The sequence below is a fragment of the Astatotilapia calliptera genome, chromosome 22, assembly GCF_900246225.1.
Source record: "Astatotilapia calliptera chromosome 22, fAstCal1.2, whole genome shotgun sequence".
Taxonomy (NCBI): domain Eukaryota; kingdom Metazoa; phylum Chordata; class Actinopteri; order Cichliformes; family Cichlidae; genus Astatotilapia; species Astatotilapia calliptera.
The window spans coordinates 23,723,043-23,740,792 of NC_039322.1; the positions used below are offsets into that span (position 1 = coordinate 23,723,043).

At 42.0% G+C, this 17,750-nt stretch overlaps 2 protein-coding genes across 2 annotated transcripts; both read right to left on the bottom strand.

Moving 5' to 3' along the window:
- Positions 1 to 1,096: 1,096 nt before the first annotated feature.
- LOC113014237 (E3 ubiquitin-protein ligase znrf2-like) lies at positions 1,097 to 7,860 on the bottom strand. The gene is made up of 4 exons (XM_026155633.1): positions 7,043 to 7,860; positions 5,512 to 5,607; positions 4,202 to 4,307; positions 1,097 to 2,097 (listed from the first exon to the last, which is right to left on the bottom strand). Exons 1-4 carry the CDS (start codon positions 7,347 to 7,349, stop codon positions 2,040 to 2,042), a joined length of 567 nt encoding a protein of 188 aa, XP_026011418.1. The 5' UTR covers positions 7,350 to 7,860; the 3' UTR covers positions 1,097 to 2,039.
- A 733-nt stretch (positions 7,861 to 8,593) lies between these two features.
- On the bottom strand, positions 8,594 to 17,265 carry mturn (maturin, neural progenitor differentiation regulator homolog (Xenopus)). The gene is made up of 3 exons (XM_026155635.1): positions 16,143 to 17,265; positions 11,967 to 12,089; positions 8,594 to 10,045 (listed from the first exon to the last, which is right to left on the bottom strand). The coding sequence occupies exons 1-3, from the start codon at positions 16,299 to 16,301 to the stop codon at positions 9,938 to 9,940; spliced, it is 390 nt and encodes a 129-aa protein (XP_026011420.1). The 5' UTR covers positions 16,302 to 17,265; the 3' UTR covers positions 8,594 to 9,937.
- Between the last annotated feature and the right edge of the window lie 485 nt (positions 17,266 to 17,750).

Below are 17,750 nucleotides of genomic sequence, written 5' to 3' on the forward strand. Positions count from 1 at the left end.
TGTATCTGGACGTAGCGTTTTCAGTGGGAGAAACATTTCATCACTCATCCAAGTAACTTCTTCAATCTCAGCTGACTGCAGGATTCCCCAATCTTATAAACAGTTCATTGTATAACAACTGAAACTAGCACCACTGAAGGGACAATGGGTGGGAGGTCAGTTCCTTGATCATTAATATGCAAACAACTACTGATCAAAGACCACTGATCAATGGCCATGAGTAGAGAGTTGATAGAGAGCTGAGACTGAAGAAGTCACTTGGATGAGTGACGAAATGTTTCTCCCACTGAAAACTCTACGTCCAGATGAACAGAATCAACCTTTGGGATCTATTTTGGTCCTTTCATTTTACACATGGGCTGTGAAAAGGTGTTTATGTTTCATAGTTGATAACATTTTATTAGATTTAATTTTTATTATTATAGTAACATTACATTTGGTTACTGTTTAATGTGACTAAGGCACAGCTGCATTTTATCTACTTTATTACATCATATCAAATGCTCCTCCTTGAAAATGTATCCAAAAGTTGATTGCAACACAAGTATAAACCATTAACTCACCGAATGTGTTTGATTGAACTTAGATCGATAGATAGAGGTATACATGCATACAGTAGTATGTGGATTCGTTTTTTGGACTCACGTAAGGAGACTTTCAGGATTCCTAGAAATTTTGTTTTAAAGCTGTCTAATCTTGGTGGAGGTAAACTACTATCATCAGCAAGTATTGTCATATTTTAATTTGTTGTCCTTTGCCCTCATATGAAAATACCTTCTCTGGCACGCATACATTTCATTACCAAACACTCTGTAACCAATGAAAAGATTGCAAGTCCTCAGACAAACAAATAACTCCTGGCTCTTCATGCCTCTGCTCACTGACTTCTAAACAGGTATCACACATCATCCCTGCATTTTTGAAGCTGCTAGTTTTAGTACTTACTGTCAAAAGTAATGGTGCCATTAAGATTTTAATTTTTCTCAACAATTAAAACAACAAAATAATGTTTGCGGGATAAACTGCAGATGTTATGTAATACCTTTGCGTGATTGTAAGTAAGTACAGCTGTCGGTTGGAAAGAATGCAAACTTCACACTTTATACGACTTTTTAATTGGAGGACGAGTGTAAAGACACAAATGTACATTAACAGTTCTCATGCAGGAAAAAGACACAAAGACAAAACATTTATTGTTGTGCAACTCATCACAGTACAAACAGAAAAAACATTGACTGAAAAGGTTCAAAGGTTATAGAAAAACTTTCCAGTCTATCACATAGCAGCACATTATGGCACTCTTTTAGAGAGAGAGAGAAAGAGAGAGAGCGAGCATGAATCACCATTAGATATGTTACAACCCAACTTTAAAAAACAAAACAAAAAAAAAACCCCACAACTAAACTACGCAATCACAGTAATGTGGTTCTAAATGGCCGAGTGGTAATCGTCCAACTATTTCACGTTAGACTGCTTGGTCTATGACACATGATTGTTTACCAAACAATATCAACAGCCTATTTTGCAATAACATTGAAATCTGCTTCCTTACGTCAACACTGCAATCATCCCTTAAAGCTGATAAAGACATTTTTCTCCTCCCCAGTCCCTGTGGCTGCTTTTCATATTGCACAACATCAGCCTTCTCATCGTCTCTCTCCACAGTCTGTTGGCCTCCGTCCCTCCTGAAGAGATGTCGGTCTTAGAAGTCCTCTCCTATAAAAACCACGCCCAGCTCAACAAAAAAAAAAAACAAATCAAAAACACAGCCCAGCTCATGAATCTTCTTTAGGCCAGTAGGTGACACGAGGGATGTCACATATTTTGAAATGACTCCACCGGTGCGGCTCCTTGAACATTTCACTTCACCTAAGGAGGCATATCCAAAGTCCATGAGGCAATGTGAAAACTCTGCACACAATAATGTCTTATAATCCCTGAGGAGCGCTGATGCGTGACTGGAAAAGACAGTGTTGGGATGAGGTCAGGGCACACAGTCGATCCCAGTGATGTACTGTGGTAGTGGACGTTTGCAGCTCCTAGTCGCTGGGATGTTCCGGGCAGGAGCGATTCACCTCAAACCACGCGTCTATACACCTGCAACAGTAACAAGGAGGCTTGATTCAAACGGAGCTGGAAACATATTTAGTGTTTGTGAACACAACAAATGGAACCAGCTCGAAGTAAAAAAAAAAAAACCAAAATATTTTTATGTATATTTTAATTTGTATATTTTTTAAGTTAAAAATGGAAAATAAAATATTATCACAACAATTATGAAGAACTTATTCACTTATGCCAATGTGCTTGTGTATCGTTTTGTTCCTCTCACTGATTATTATTTTTTAGGATCTATATGGAAAAGCTGTAATTCTTGTTCTTAGAACCAATGAGGTTAATGTAAATATTATGCTTGTTTCAACTCCACATTTTTATTCTGGGACTCCTCTAGTGTATCTTGGCATTGCTCCCAGTCAAAACACTTGGCCTTATCTCAGATTGTTATGCGGCCCCCTAGTCCAGCCTCTGCATGGAACAGCTCATGCTATCCCCAGGCTTCCTTCAGGCCCCACTTCACTGAAAGTTTTCCCGATTGGTCACCTTCTGAAAGCCTGCAGAGGGGACAGCACCCAGTCGCTGTTGGCACTGTTTATTCCTCTCGCTGGCTTAAAGGTTCCTAAACAAAACTGTAGCACTACTAACTAAATTCCCATTCCTGATTGGGAATGGGGCTTTCTCACGACCTTCTGTACACGTTTGAGCCCAGATCTGATCTGAGCACCTGCACCAACAAAGGGAACAGCAGGATCTCTCTGTACATATTACAGCCTTTACATGCTAACTGTGGGACATACATAGCTCTAAAGCTGATGATAGGTGTCCATCTAAGAAAAGTGCTAACATGCAGATTAAAAAGAAAAGAGCCTGTTGTTAGGAAATGTCAATATGAAATAGTGAAAACATTTGTATAGTGTTTCCTTGTAACATCTGCTTTTTGAATGCTTTAATGCATTAAATGCTTATAAAACCACCAAAGCGGACTGATCAGTGAGGGATATTCTGCTAAGGTTGGTGACAAGTTAGCATCATTTTGTTCGAAAAGTGAAAAACAGCTAGCCTGGTTTTAGTCCAACCTAACAAAAGAACACACACAACGCACACCAAAACAACCGCACTGAGACCCGTGGAGGTCCACCTCCAAACAAACTCCACAGCGGTTAGTTTATGGTGTGATCCCAGCAAACTACAAGGTGTATGCTGCAGGTTTGAGTTAAATGCTTTCTTGTAGCCAGGTAGGTTTTGCATTCTGGGATGCTGCAAGGTACCATAAATGTCCAAAATACACAAACGCAGGGTTTGGATTAGCAACTAGCTGTGAAATTAATGTAAATTCTTCATGTTATCCACAAGACCACAACACAGCACCTTCTTCCAGTATTTACTATTCTTGCTCCAGACCTTTTTGTTGTGATGTATTTTAGTTCAGAGTTTGCTTTGAGTTTTTCTTTGTGAAAACAAACCAAACCACAGGAAAAAGCTACAAGTTTCCAAACTTATCAACTGATTTGGATCAGATCGAACGAACTATAGGTGCAGGAACGCACCTTACATATCACCAGACTAGCTGCAAGTAATAGTTTCATAATTTTATGATTTCTGCGAGAAAACTAAGAATGCTTTCCATTTACAGGATCTTTTTCTTTTAATCTGACAGGTTCAAACTTGTCGGTGCTATATAATCAAATAGACCAGGTAATGGTAAAAGCTAGAAAGAAAGAAAAATTAAGATTACACTATCTTATCTTAAAGATTAGAAGCAGGGTGAAATTGCTAGACTGGCTGCTAGCCACTATTACGTAACTACTTATGTCTTAGTTTTTTGAAAATGCATAGACAATAAGAGGTGCAGTATTTTACAGGATGCATTAAAGTTTCACAGCCTGTTTTTAAACTGCTTTCTGTATTTTTTTTTCTAAGCTGGCTTTACATTAATGTAGTCTATAGGTTTAAACATGAGTGCTTTATTATCTTCCCATCTAACAACAACAACAACAACAACAAATGGCCTTTTGAGCATTAATTGGTATGTTTATTTATATTGTGCATATACGTACTACAGGTTTAAAATTAACTGTATGCATTAGTCAAAGTATTTCCAGCTGATTCTGTTTATCTGTGTGTGTTTGTGCACATTAGCTACCCTTTATGGTAGATGCAGAGGCAAGGCAGTCTGGCAATGGTGTCTCCTTGCTCCAGCTCGTCTAAACAGATGGCACATTCCCCAGAGTCTCTGGACAGGATGTCCTCTGAGAAAGACAATACAAACACAGACCAAATGAGCAAAAAGCTGCCTCGCACACCAAATCGAATCTTCACTTCACCGAATCCCGCACAACCATCTGTTTAACCTTTGATACCAGAATACCTGCTATCATCTGTGCGGAAATGTGCTGCTTTTTGGGCTGAATGTAATTTCACTTTTTATTCTCCAGTTCCTCTGTATGAAAATGTGAAGGTGTAGTTTAATAATGGAGGTGAAAACTAAACACCAGTACATTACAGCTTTTTGCACCAATAAATTGCTACTTACACAGTAATGACCATTACAATAATTATATTTCAGTGGTTTCTAATGTCAGAATTAAAAATGAGGAAAAATAACGACAAACAAGATAAAGCTTTAAAATTTAATCATCACATGATGATTAAATTTCTAAAATTGAAAAATATTTTGACATTTATTCGAGGAAAATTGATATTTTGATTCTAGCTATTTGTCGATCTATCATTAGGATTATCTCAGCATTTATAATTGTCGCAAAATGAAACTGAAAAAAAAAACTGAAGACAACGTGGGAGAAACACCCTTCAACCATGTTACGAATGTTGGCGTGGCATAGGTTGTCCACCAGGGGGCACTCTAATACTTGAAACGGGACAATTATCCGAGAGGCGTTGGGCAAGGGAAAACAAGTAATTGGCGACTTGTAAAAATAAAGCAAGATTATTTTTAAATCGCATTGTCATTTTGTCTTTGTAAGAACTTAAAACAAAAGAAACAACAAATATTATGGAAATCTTTTTGTGTGCCTATTTATCGGGATTTTAAATCACCAAATATCGGCATTGGTCTGACAGTCTTATCAGTCAGGCTCTAGCGCTTATATTTATAGTACAAAAAGATTTATTTTAAAAAGGTAAAAACAGGGGCACTGGTTTAGCTCAGTGGGCTTTTAGGCGACCATACGCATGGTTTCCACCGTAAATATCAGTTAGCTGTAACCACAGAAGCCAGAGCCGTTACAGTAACCTTTAGAACAGCTGTACATCAGTGCAGCAGGTTGAGACCTTAAACGACTACAGCATTTTATTACAATGTAGAATTGCTACATTACTTAAGGACACAATTTTAATGATCTTGCTTTGTCACGTGCAGTTTCATTTAATAATTAGCAGTGGGCAACAAAATAACAGTCTTGAAGACGTTCAGAATCTCCCCCTCAGTCTTACTGTTGTAGGTGAGGCGCGTCTTGCTGAAACACATGAGCAGGTGCTTCTCGATTTCATCCGACGCCATGAACTTGGAGCAAACGGGACAGTGGAAGCCTGGAGTGGAAAAAACGCAAAGAGAAAACATTAAGGGACCCTGATGTGGCAGTGCACCGCTCATAACCTCATATTGATATGTACACATGGCAGGACGTGGGACTGTTGGCTTGTGCTTAATCTTGTGACCTACGGGACCTTTTGACTGCACGAACTCAAATCTCCCATAAACTAACAATCTGCTTACCTCACACAGTTTGCAGATGTCACTGCAGCGCTGCAAACTTACTGCAAGCGCACACTTAAACACAGATGTGATCTTTACTGCAAAAGCATCTATAAAACATGCGATTGGCCGATCGCTTGCTTCCTTCTGACCCCCTGTATCTGCACAGCTGCACAAAGATTAATAGGCCAAGAACCGCTCGACGTTAGATAAGCTTACCTCCAGGCCTGAGATAAAGTCTCAGACCTGCAGAGTTCCAGTCATGTGGTTCTCGTGAGTGAAGATTATTGATGGTGCGATTAATGATTACATTTCCTCATCGGGGGAATTATATGCCGGTAAGGAAAAAGGAAGAGAAGAGGGCAGGAACACAGCTGGATATGGAGATCATGTCACAACTTTTTAGGCCTCTAACAAAAAACCTAGAAAACTCAATTCAACCTGTGCTTAAACAGCTTTTGAGCTGTCAGCAACACTGGTGTTTAAAGGCTCTCTGAATGTTACGTTATGTTAGTTTGACTCCCGCTTTTGTTGCAGGTTGGGCCCAGTGAGACACCCCTTCAGTTGAGAAACAGCAAGACCTGCGGATTCAGGAAGTTTGTTGTGTGTGTGTGTGCAAGTGTGTGTTTCTGTCAAGCAATATGTAACCAGCAGGAAGCTCTTATCTGCTGACCTACATAGTGCACTACTCTTCCCTCTCATAGCCAGAGTGACAAAACAGGCTGGTGTTGCAAAACAAAGAAGCAGTAGAAGAAGAAAGAGCCCCCCCCAACAAAAAAAAAAGGAAAAAAAAGAAAGCGTGGTGCAGCAGAGCCACCTGTGGCTGGAATAAAAGTGCAGAAGTGCAAAACAAAGGGCTCAGTCATCAGACGGCCTTAACCATATGCCAGGTATCGCATGTCAAATGGAAAAATAATAAGTAACTCTGACACCAAAATTACACATACAACTTTGGAGATGAAACTGAGAAATAATGATAGGGTACCTTACATTAAATAGAAATTTAAGTCATAATAACGTAGCTCGGATATGCAGTGTGGGCAGTTGTGTGCTGCAGGATTTTAAATGTTGATTAGAATCGTTAGAATAATGAGTGGTAATATCAGAGAAGGCGAAATGCACTGCATAAAACGATATTAAAGCTATACTGACACTGCGGAAGTGCACCTCGAGTACAAAGAGGAAATCAGTGCATTAAAAATCCAAGTGTGCACTGAGCAATAATGGGCCTGGGCTCTCCAGGTGTACTTTTATAAATTTGCGCCTTACCCCCGAGCAGGCGTGAGGACAGTTCGGCCGGCAGGGACCCTATAAGCAGCCGGTGTCCCTCTGGGGGCAGCTGGCCCTCATCGTCACCATCTGTGCCGTCGAGGCTCTGGTTGCCGCCGGCCGGTATGTTGAGCCCAGAATTTGTTGGCCCTCCACTCGTGAACCGGATTCTTGGGCCATCGGGTCCATTTGTGTACCTGAACCCCGCAAACCTTTCTCCTCTGCTGGAATTTCCAGATGGAAGATCGGAGCTGGAATAAGCTCGAGTTCTGCTGTCAAACACAGGGCTGCTCTGCTTGGCCCCCATACTGCCGCAAGTTTTAGGGGTTTTGTTTGTCAGTGCGTTTTTCTTTCTTAAAGAAGTTTTTTTTAGCCACGACACATGATCACAGCGAGCCCCGGAGAGTCGAAAACAACAAAGGAAATGCAGCCAAACAAGTATGCAGCGATACAGCCGAGGTTATTCAACATGTCAAAGTTTCACAGTGCGCACTGTGCGTAAAGTGCGCACTCACTGACGCAAAACTTCCTTTCCAAAGGTTCTTTTTTTCTTTTTCCTCTTCGTTTCAAAGTCCTCCCCCTTTGTTCCAACAACAGATGTATTAAAAAAAAAAAAAGAGAGAGAAAATCTCTTAAGTAACAAGGTTTGTGTTTCTTCGCTTTAGCCGAGAACACACGCACAAGCGTTGACCCCAAAGCTCGTCTGGTTTCAAGTTTGTTTTTGTGTTCAACTGTGGTGTCTGGAAAGAAAAATATAAGCAGGGATTTCCCTCCTCTTCCGGTAAGCCAACGCTGTCAGCCGTAATCAACTCCACCGAACACAGTACGTTTTCTTTCAAAGTAAAAGCATCCAATTGTTCAATTTGACAGATAGTGATTCCTTTTATTTACTCTATGAAGGTTGTACACAAGTTGTGTGCCACGCTTTGCAGCAGCTTAATTTATTACATGAAGTTGAGTGACACACAACTGACCCAATAAGAAGTACAGTACCTGCCGTCAAAGGGGGAATTACCAGGATTGTAACTACTGAATTTTATTGCTGCGTGTATTTTTGCTGGAAATTTTACTTCTAGGGGTATTATTTTGAAAAGTAGCATTGTACTGTCATAGTTTGTCCAGCTGATGTTAGATTTTAAACAATTTCATTCACTGTTGAGCAGTTTTTGTGGGTAAGCTCATATTTTCCTCCTATGTGAAATCTTAACCAGAAAAATACACAACCCTGCCTCTATAACTGTTACAAATACTCAAATGTATCCTATAAATGTGCACGTGGTGACAAGACAGAAAAAGGCACCTTTGCAATGACTTCTGTGCTTTTAATTTGAATACTAAACCACTACTTCCTGTCAGCGATTCCTTTTTCAGTCCGAAGCTTAACTCGGCCCTGAGTGGCTGCGTGACGTCAACCCCAGTAACACCAGCAGGCCTTTGGCACAGCAGCAGGTCACCAGTCCACTCTGATATGAAATGCCCTCCATATTTGGTGCTTTGTCTTTCATTAACTCGTGGCGTTTGAGATTAAAGAAAAAACCAGCTGTCGGGACACTCTGTTCACACTGTTTATTGACCAGTTTCACACACATGAGGACAAACAAAAGATACACTGAATGAGGAACGCCCAGGCAACAAAGAAGACAAAACTGTACAAGCAAAAAAAAGTAAATGGGTAAAAGGTCTGAAAGAGTCTTGCATGTAGATCTAGTGGTTGAAGGCAGCTGTGGGTGGGCGTGGGTGGCCTGATGCGTTGCAGTGCATCAGGTGTGACACTACAATACTGAGGTTAGAAAGTAACAAGGCTAAGCTGAGGGTGGCTAACAACAAATATGTTCCCCCTTCCCTGTGATACCACTCAGGGGTCTGGGTGTGTGCCCTTATTACATTTATGATGATGTACAAGCTTTAAAGAAGGTATCTCCTCAGATGCTGCCAAGAAAAGAGGGCAAAGTGTGAACCACCAACAACCAGGAAGACTACTGGATACAAGAACTTGGAAGGGGGCAGTCTGGGACACCCAGTCTGGGTAAGGGCTTATCAAGCTGCAGCATGGGTCATAGCTGTGACGGTCATACCATAATTACATGATTAAAACATCCTCATAAAGTGACTTGAAAGTCTTTTGAGGTGTGCTGCATTTGGAAACATTAACACAAACACACCTTGGGGATGGGGGTGGGTGGGGGGGGAAAGGTTCCATGCTACTGTAAAGCTGCGCACTTTGATTTCCACGCGAGGAGCGACTGTAAAACGTCTTTAAAACGGTTTCCTATATGACTTCTCTAAGCGTGTGTTTAAAACAGGGAAGGGTCTGAGAGCCGTTTTTCAGTTCCCTCCCTCTTTCCCTCCATGAGGTGGAAAATGAACTTTGCTAGAGCGCCGATTGCCTCATGTTGCCACAAACCGTTAGTTTTCACCCCTGCGTATGTCAGGTAAAGAAAGCAGGCTATCTGCAACATTCATCTCCCCGTTTGAGAGGGGGTTGGTGGTGGGGGGGAGTGGGTATTGCGGTAACATCTGACTGTATTCCTGCGTAAGAAACAGCTGAGGCTGATGTAATACTGCTGTGCTGTGGAACTTTAACTAACCAGATGGTGAATGATTGAGATACTTGCATTGTACATGGCTACTGCTCACGTAGCCTCCAAATTTTTGTGTAAGTGTGTTCATTTTATTTTGAGAGGCGAAGGGGAGGGGGCTGAAAAAAAGTGCCGCAGCGTGCACTCTTTGGGAAGCAAAGCCACTGAGACATTCAAGAACATGGCGGTGCAATTTTTTTGTTTTGTTTTGTTTTTTTGTTTTTTTTAAAGCAAGTTCACTTTAAATATGTACGAATGTGTGTCATTAGGTGATTGGGCTTAATGTGTTGAGGCCCGGGCTTCTCCTTGGGCATTATCACTGCTGGCTGACCCCCATCTGCTGGTGGTCGGGCCCGGGTTCCCCCTCCATGTCAGCGTGGTAATGCTCAAAACTGTCGTCCTCTAAGTCTGGGAGACCCAGCAGCTAACAGAGACAGGGAGGAAGAGAATGCAGTGTTAGACCATGAAGTGTGTTTACGTTGTCTCTCTCTCTTTTTTGCTAACTAACATCACAAAGCAAACAAACTCAGTGTCTTTCAGAAGAAGCCTTTATGTCAGCGGTCTAGTTTCTCTCTCTTCCACTAAATAAACAATCCTTCCAATTCTGCTCAGTTATTCCTTGATTCACTGCTGAAAAACACACCTTGCAGTGGGAGCGTTATATAATATGATACCCTTATCACGTCTGTGCAGTTACAGCCAGAAGGCAGTGAGCTCAGTTTAGCATAAAGACTGGAAACAGCAGGAACAGCCCAACTCTACCTCGAAACAAGTAACACATTATGTAAAGCTTTTTTTGGAAACTAAACATTTTTCATTTCTTTGACTTTTTCTCCAGTTGATACAAAACGCCTTTTTCTCTTGTGTAACTTACTATCATCTAAATGTGTCTCCAAGCCTCACCAGTTTCAGGTTTGTAGAGTTATTTATTAACATTGATTAAAATATTATAAAATTAAACATTTTCATGCAGTTTTTTTTACATACACTTTTTTAAAAAAGGCAAAAAATGTCCTGGTAATATTCTGCTAGTACATTATCCATTTTTTTACGCAGGCTTCCATAAATGGTAAATGTTAAATTCAATGTGTGGAATAGAATACGTGAAAATATCCGTAAAAAATTAAAACGGTACATTGTACTGTACCTTTACAGATATTCTTACTGTGTAAGTACGGTGTAAAGCGTTAAATTTAGCGACAGCTGTTCAAATGAAATTCACCTGATTGATATACACTCAGTTTAATCCAAATTTATTTTCTTTCATGATTAATTATTTGAATAAATCTTTGATTTGATATATTTCAGATGCATTTTACACAAAATTATTGCTTCACATTTGTGACGGCAAAGAAGCGCTGTCGCTAAGAGTAGTGAAACTTGCAATACTTAAGTAAATAGATAAATGGATTTTTGTTTTTGTGATGATAACCTCCAAGCAGTAACAGCCCGATCCGGCGGGGAGGTGTGGGAAGCCAGATCGGGCGCCCCCCTTCCAGCTCTCCTATCTTGTCCCTCTTGTCTTACTTCTCTCCATCACCTTTTCTATCCCTTTAAAGAAGTTAGGCTCTATAAATGCTAAAGAGTTAAGTATTATTTCTCAGTTGCAGTGAATAGATAGGATAAAATAAACTGTAGGAAACTAAAAAGAAGAAAGAATAAGACAAATAACAATTTCACATAAACCAGTGACACACTCCTGATCAACCCTGGCAGGGCCTCCTTGGATGAGGGTGTCTAGTGATAATGGCCGAAACACCCGATGAATCCAAGGTCCACTACTGACGATGTGTCCCAAATCTTAATACGATAACCTAGATCAGATCTCTAATCCCCCCCAAAAAATGGCAGGTTAGCTTGGGTAAAAGACCGAAAGTTGAGGCACACAACGATGTGTGCTGCTGGTAAAGTTTCTGGGCTGCCTTTCCTCATAACAGCCATCCCTCAAGATTCTCACCATTTAAAGCAAAGCAGTATTAGGAACTACAACATCTAGTCCTTTTACTGAATGATTTTTAAAAACTGATTACTGCTTGTTACACCTTTTAAATATGTTATTTACCAAAAAACTGCTTCAGATTTACATTTGGGGAAATAAAGATCATTTCTCTTATTCCTGAGAGACAAGAAAATTGCACAAATGCACAAAATCCTCGAGTGATAAACAAGCCAACAGTGAAATGTCTGATTTCTAAGAGTATGTGTTGTGATGATTTTGAGAGAGAACAGAATTTTTCAGGACTGCAAAAGACGCAGCAAACAGAGCCGTGGCTGATGCAGTGTGTTGGGTACAAAAACCAAAAGTGAAACGCGACCCTGGGAACATCCCCGCTTCTGTTCCTTACAGGCCTGAAGGATGTGAAGACTTTCTCCAGCACCTCCAGCAGAGTCTTCTTCCCGCAGGATGAGATGTAGTCCTGGGCCAGCTGGAGGAAGGGAAGGCAGTCCTCGCTCTCACTCCACACATGCTGCACACACAGATCATGAAAATCTTTCAATTTCTGTCCATGCACTTTAAACACAATAGAGCACATGATGTAACAGTGTCACACTTCCTCCACTGGTGTAGCCTCATGTGGGCTGTACACAACTTAATTAATGGATAAGTGAGCAAAACTGAGTCACAGGAGATTCAGCACAGGAAAAAAAAACAGAGCAATGCAACTAAATCTGAGAAAGACATGTTGTCATGATCTTTGTGTTGATACACGGTCTGTTGTTTTAATCCTCAGTGTTTCTTTTGCTTTTTGGGGGGATTTTTACTTCCTCACACTGCTTCAGTAATGTTGAGGTTCAGACTTTACATCATGACCGATTTTGTGTTTTACCGCATGGTCAGTGTGTTTGGGATCAGTGCCATGCTTCAGATATGTTTTACATACAGTTTAGTTGGTATTTTATGTTAAATAAAAATCTCACTGTGCTTTTTTGTTTTCACAATTCCATCAGTTTTGACAAGATCCCAAACACCACTGGCTGAAATGATGCACCACATCATGACGGAGCCTCCACCGTGTTTCACAGATGGCCGCAGATGCTCACTGTTGTGCCGCTCTCATGACTTCCTCCAGGCTGCTAGCAACAAACTGCCTAAAGATGCCATTTAAAATTGGTTCTTTGCTAAGTGTCCTGTCACATGTAGGGGTGACACTGGTTTGTCCTTTGAGTTAGGTTCTGTTTTTGATGCTCAGTGTTAAAAACATACCTCTGAAAATGAAACACGGACTGGACTGAAAGTGAGTAAAAAAGCAGCTGAGGTCCAAAGAAATCCTGGAGAACTGCTACTCAAGATCACATTAAAACATTTTTGGCTCCTAAAAAGCAAAATGTAATCAGATGAGGGTGGCTTGAGGCTTTTGTACAGACTTCTTGAGATCAGACTACTACACAATTCCCATCTCTGTGAATTAGATACAATCTTCTTAGACAATAAAATGGTAAATGGCCTGCATTTGTATAGCGCTTTTCTAGTCCCTAAGGACCCCAAAGCGCTTCACACTACATTCAGTCATTCACACATTCACACACACATTCATACACTGGCGATGGCAAGCTACAATAAAGACAATAACTGCCTTACATTGTCTGTATTTTAGGTCAAAACGCACAAACCACAGGTGCAGTTTCGAGTCGGGATCAGTTTACAGCGTGGGCTGACAGTTTAGGCACACCTCAATGGAAATGGAAGCGAGTGTGTTTATGGTCAGCACAAAAGCACGGTGAATTATCACCATGTAAATCTGATACATCAGATGTACGAGTTCCACGCTGATTAAAATCAGCTTCCTCATGAGCACATACTGTCGGCCACCTCAAAGCCTTTACAGGAATTGTTAGATAAATACTGATGACAAAGCCCATTGGAGCTGCTCTATTTGGCTCATGTTTATAGTTATAGTTTAATTAGAGTCTAAAGGCCACTGTGTTAAGTTATGTATTAGGCAATGTCGTCCGCTAAACCAAATCAAATGTGCAGAATGACATGGCAAAAAAGGAGCAGATGCAAAACAAACACAAAAAGTTGTTTTACATGCAGCCGTGAGGCTTTGTTGGTTGGTTGGTTATTGCAGCATTTGTGGTACAGTGATCATCGTTATCCTAACATCCTGGGGAAAAAGACAATGAAATTTAATCTCAGTTGAAAACTGAAATCCCTTGAGTACTTCATTATACTGCGTCATCTGTTGATTAGTCCCTTAAAATCTCATCAAAAACTATCTTAATGTCATCACTGCTGATGATTCAGTGAAAATTCAAGATAAGAACTGCAAGAGTCAAGAGAGAGAGCGATTCATGTGAAATGGTGCGAAACAGCCCAGGAGGGGGGAATGGGACGGACTCTCACATCAGCCAGCGTCTCCACTGAAACAGCTGACCCCACCCACCAAGCACAGCTGTGTGCGTGACTCTGTAATTGATTGTACGGCAGCTACAGCTCTGATAAGCAGAGGGGCGTCTGTGGAGTCACGTGGAACGTTCAATTCTTCTTGTTTTTCAGCAGCTGAACGCCACAACGGGTGATGTGGATTGCTAAAAACAAACACTACTGTATCATATCCAGAGGGAAATTACAGGGAAGGAAACAAATTATCGTTATGGTTATTGTTATGGTGCAGCTAGGTGACAAGATGATGCCCTGCATGTGTGTGTGTGTGTGTGTGTGTGTGTGTGTGTGTGTGTGTGTGTGTGTGTGTGTGTGTGTGTGTGTGGGAGAGAGAGAGAATCAGAGAAAAACAGCATGTGAGACGTCCTGCTCATAGCAGTATTGATCGCGGGGAGAGTAACTAGATCTCAAGAGTCCTGCAGAGAGACAGAGAGTTATTCAAGCTTATTTAAATGTGCATAGCAGACGCTGAACTGTTAGTGTGTGTGTGTGTGTGTGTGTGTGTGTGTGTGTGTGTGTGTGTGTGTGTGTGTGTGTGTGTGTGTGTGTGTGTGTGTGTGTGTTAAAAACAGAGAGAGAGAGTGGCAGGCCTGCAGCAGTTGGCGAGCACCAGATTAAAAAGCTGTAGAAAACTGTGAGCTGAGAGAGAAACAGAGAGAAAAAAGGAAGTTGGTGCTAAAAGACATCGAGTCACATGATGCATTTAAGCACCTGCGCTTTATGTGTGTCTGTGTGTGTCAGAGAGACTGGGTAATTAATTGTGCAGCAGCTATAAACGTCACAGTTTCTTCACGCACAGCTATGGAAAACCCCGGCTCTAATGCTGCTCTCCTGTCTGCAGGATAGTCCAGACAATGCTTGCAAACACACACAACGCAGACAGGGACATAATGTGATATTGACCGAGCAGACGCCCTGGCTCCTGGGTCATCACCATCTGCTCCCCGCCCTGTTGGCCCCTGTCACTGAGCAGGAGGAGCGAGGAGGGCGGGCCTGGCCTCTGGGGCTTTAGGAGTCATAACGCCACCACTGCAGCACACTGATATATGATACAGCTATGCTTCAAGACAGCATGTGGCTGATCACAGCAGTGCTGGAGCTACAAAGACACTGAGCTCACAGCATAGCTGCAGTGTGGTTGGAGGTTTGGGGCTTTTAATGAGCCCATCTAGTTTCTTTAGAGTGGTTAGTGCACGCTGTTTTTAAAGCAGAGTCTCTTGTTTAGCAGGGGCGTATCCAGGATTTTTAAAAATGTGGTGGCACGGGGGCCAAACGAGTCACGGCGGCCCCATCAAAAAATGGCAGTTGCTTCGAAGCACAACATTCAACTGCAAAGAAACTGAGCTAAAAATTTCTCACTCTTGTCTTATTTTTAAGTTCACTTTTGAAAAGTGATGAAGCGAAGGAAGGGTGGGTGGTTCTTCAACCACGCCCCTTTTATTTAAGACCTTTTCAGAGAAAACACCAGGAATCAGTGTTTCATAGCAGTCACAGCTGTTTGGATTATCTTCTAAGGAGGCACATTTAGTCAAAGTAAATCAAGTGTTAGAAATAAAACGTCAACTGGTAAACTTTGCCGTCTCTAGACAAACATTTCTAATAAGAGTAGGCTTAACCTGAAACCCAGCAGCAATAACTCTTTCAAAATAAAGGCATGATGGCAAAAATGTAAAATATTTTTTGCATTTGTGACAACAAGCACTGGCCTTTAAAGTTTTTCAAGTAATAAAATTGCCTTCAAATAAGGGGAAAACATAAACGCTCGAAATAGGAAGCTTTTATTTTTATTTCTAAATCAATTTCAATTTAGAAATAAAAATGAACTGTTTAGTGTCGCAAAATCCACATGATGGCGACGGCTTTTATTATGAAAGTCATAAGGCTTTCCTGTTTTGTGCCCATAGCAGAGTTGATTATATGTTGGATAAATAAGCAACATATACACTTTGAGGGGAAAGAAGGGCGGTTGGAGGAGGGGTGGGTGAGGTGCACCCAAACTGAAATGACATCATCCCCTCCTCTCCTCTCCCACATCCATCAGCTAGAAAACCCGGGCCGAACGCACCTCCAGCCGAACCTCGACACACCTAGGAGAGAGCGCGCAGAGACGAGGCCTTGCAGGAGATCGAGCACTTACAAAGCTGTCGGTGCCGCCGGGACACAGCACGTAGAAAGAGACGCCGGGCTCTGCGTAAAAGTCCAGCCGCCTCTCGTCGTCCTCCTCGGCGAAGATGAGGTCGAAGGGGTTACCGGAGCACCACTTCTCCGCCGCCTCCACCAGATGCTTGAACTCCATCCTCTGTTATCCGCTCTGCGGTGTCCCTGGTGTCTCTGTCTCTTTGGCCGTCGCGGCGATGATGCTCAAGACGCAAAATAGGCCTAACAGCTGATTTGCCTGCAGCATCAGCAGCCTCCACTATACCGCATCTCCCTCAGTGCGCCTTCTGCATGGCCCGGGAATAAAGATAACGCTGTTGGCGCACACAGCCTAGCGGGGTCTGGCGCTCATCCGTGCTCAGAACCCCATTCCTCTCTTCCTCCTCACGTTATGAAATCAGCCCTTCGGTCGCATGCATGCATACGCAGGAGGACGCTGGAGAAAACGCGATGACGACGAGTGGAGCCGGGCAGCCGTCCATAACGGAGACGGTATAAGCCTAACCCTAACTTTCTCACTGCTGGCACAGGAGGATGACAACGCCAGCGAAGCGTTTAACCTGCTCTCATCACCCACAGAGCTGAGATCATGCGACAGCCTGCAAGTCCTGCCATACTTCCATATGAAAGAGTGTGAGGTCATCATATATTAATGGGCCATTGCTGCCATGACACAGTTACTGGTTTCTAGTGTGCAAGCAATAAAAACACAGACACACACACATTTTCTCCGGTTTTCCATCCAAACAGACTTCCAATTTTCGACATTATGCCAACTGCATCTCTTCTGAAGGCCACCTGATGTGACCGAAAGCACGTGAGCGCCCGTCATCTTAAAACGGGGTCAATTGTTAGATTTATGTCCCACCATGAAGTGGTATGTCCTCCCGAGACCCAGCCTATTCATTTATGTCCTCTGTAATGGACATTTGCTTTTGGGTCTATATTTTTTTGACTTATTTGAGCTACCGTACCAGGTCCTGATATTGATGCTCAATAGTGAGTTTAGGTGGCCTGTTTTAGCTCCAAAGAGGCAGGAAATCACAAGTTAAACTGAAAAATGCTTTATTTAAATAATGGAAATAGCTCACCTGATACAGACTCAATGCTGACTCATTTTTGCATTAAAAATGATTAAGCCATAATTATCACATTTGTTCATTTCACAATATCTGTTTTAGACAAAGGGAACTGTATGTGTCAGTCAAACTCAAAAAGAGCCACAAAATAAATAACCTGTTAAAAGTCAGCATGTCTTACATAGTAAGCACTGATCTTGCTATAATAATAAGCTGAAATAAGCACTATATCAGCTTTACTGGCAGCCAAAATAAGTGTAAAATATTTCCAAACTGTTCCATTTTCTTCTCTGTTTACTGATGACCCTTAAAAACTATACTGGCATGTAGCCCACACAGTACTGGGAACCACTCTTCTGCATAAACAGTGTGTCTACAGTGTTTCCATTAATCCAGCCCGCTTCCATTAGTGCCCCCCGCCGCCCAGTCTGACTCTGCCTGCTCCACGGAGTCCTCACCAACAGGGGGCGAGCGACACCCGTGAAACCAGTAACTGTTGTACCTCCCAT

Bases quoted from the DNA above. Each gene is read 5' to 3' on its own strand.
- LOC113014237 (XM_026155633.1), bottom strand. From the start codon at position 7,349: ATGGGGGCCAAGCAGAGCAGCCCTGTGTTTGACAGCAGAACTCGAGCT. The intron at 5,608-7,042 runs GTAAGGCGCAAA...TTTCCACTCCAG, and splicing joins GTCCTCACGCCTGCTCGGGG to GCTTCCACTGTCCCGTTTGC. The intron at 2,098-4,201 runs GTAGCTAATGTG...TTACTGTTGCAG, and splicing joins CTCTGCATCTACCATAAAGG to GTGTATAGACGCGTGGTTTG.
- mturn (XM_026155635.1), bottom strand. From the start codon at position 16,301: ATGGAGTTCAAGCATCTGGTGGAGGCGGCGGAGAAGTGGTGCTCCGGT. The intron at 12,090-16,142 runs GTAAGTGCTCGA...CTGTGTGTGCAG, and splicing joins CCGGCGGCACCGACAGCTTT to CATGTGTGGAGTGAGAGCGA. The intron at 10,046-11,966 runs GTAAGGAACAGA...TGTCTCTGTTAG, and splicing joins TCTTCACATCCTTCAGGCCT to CTGCTGGGTCTCCCAGACTT.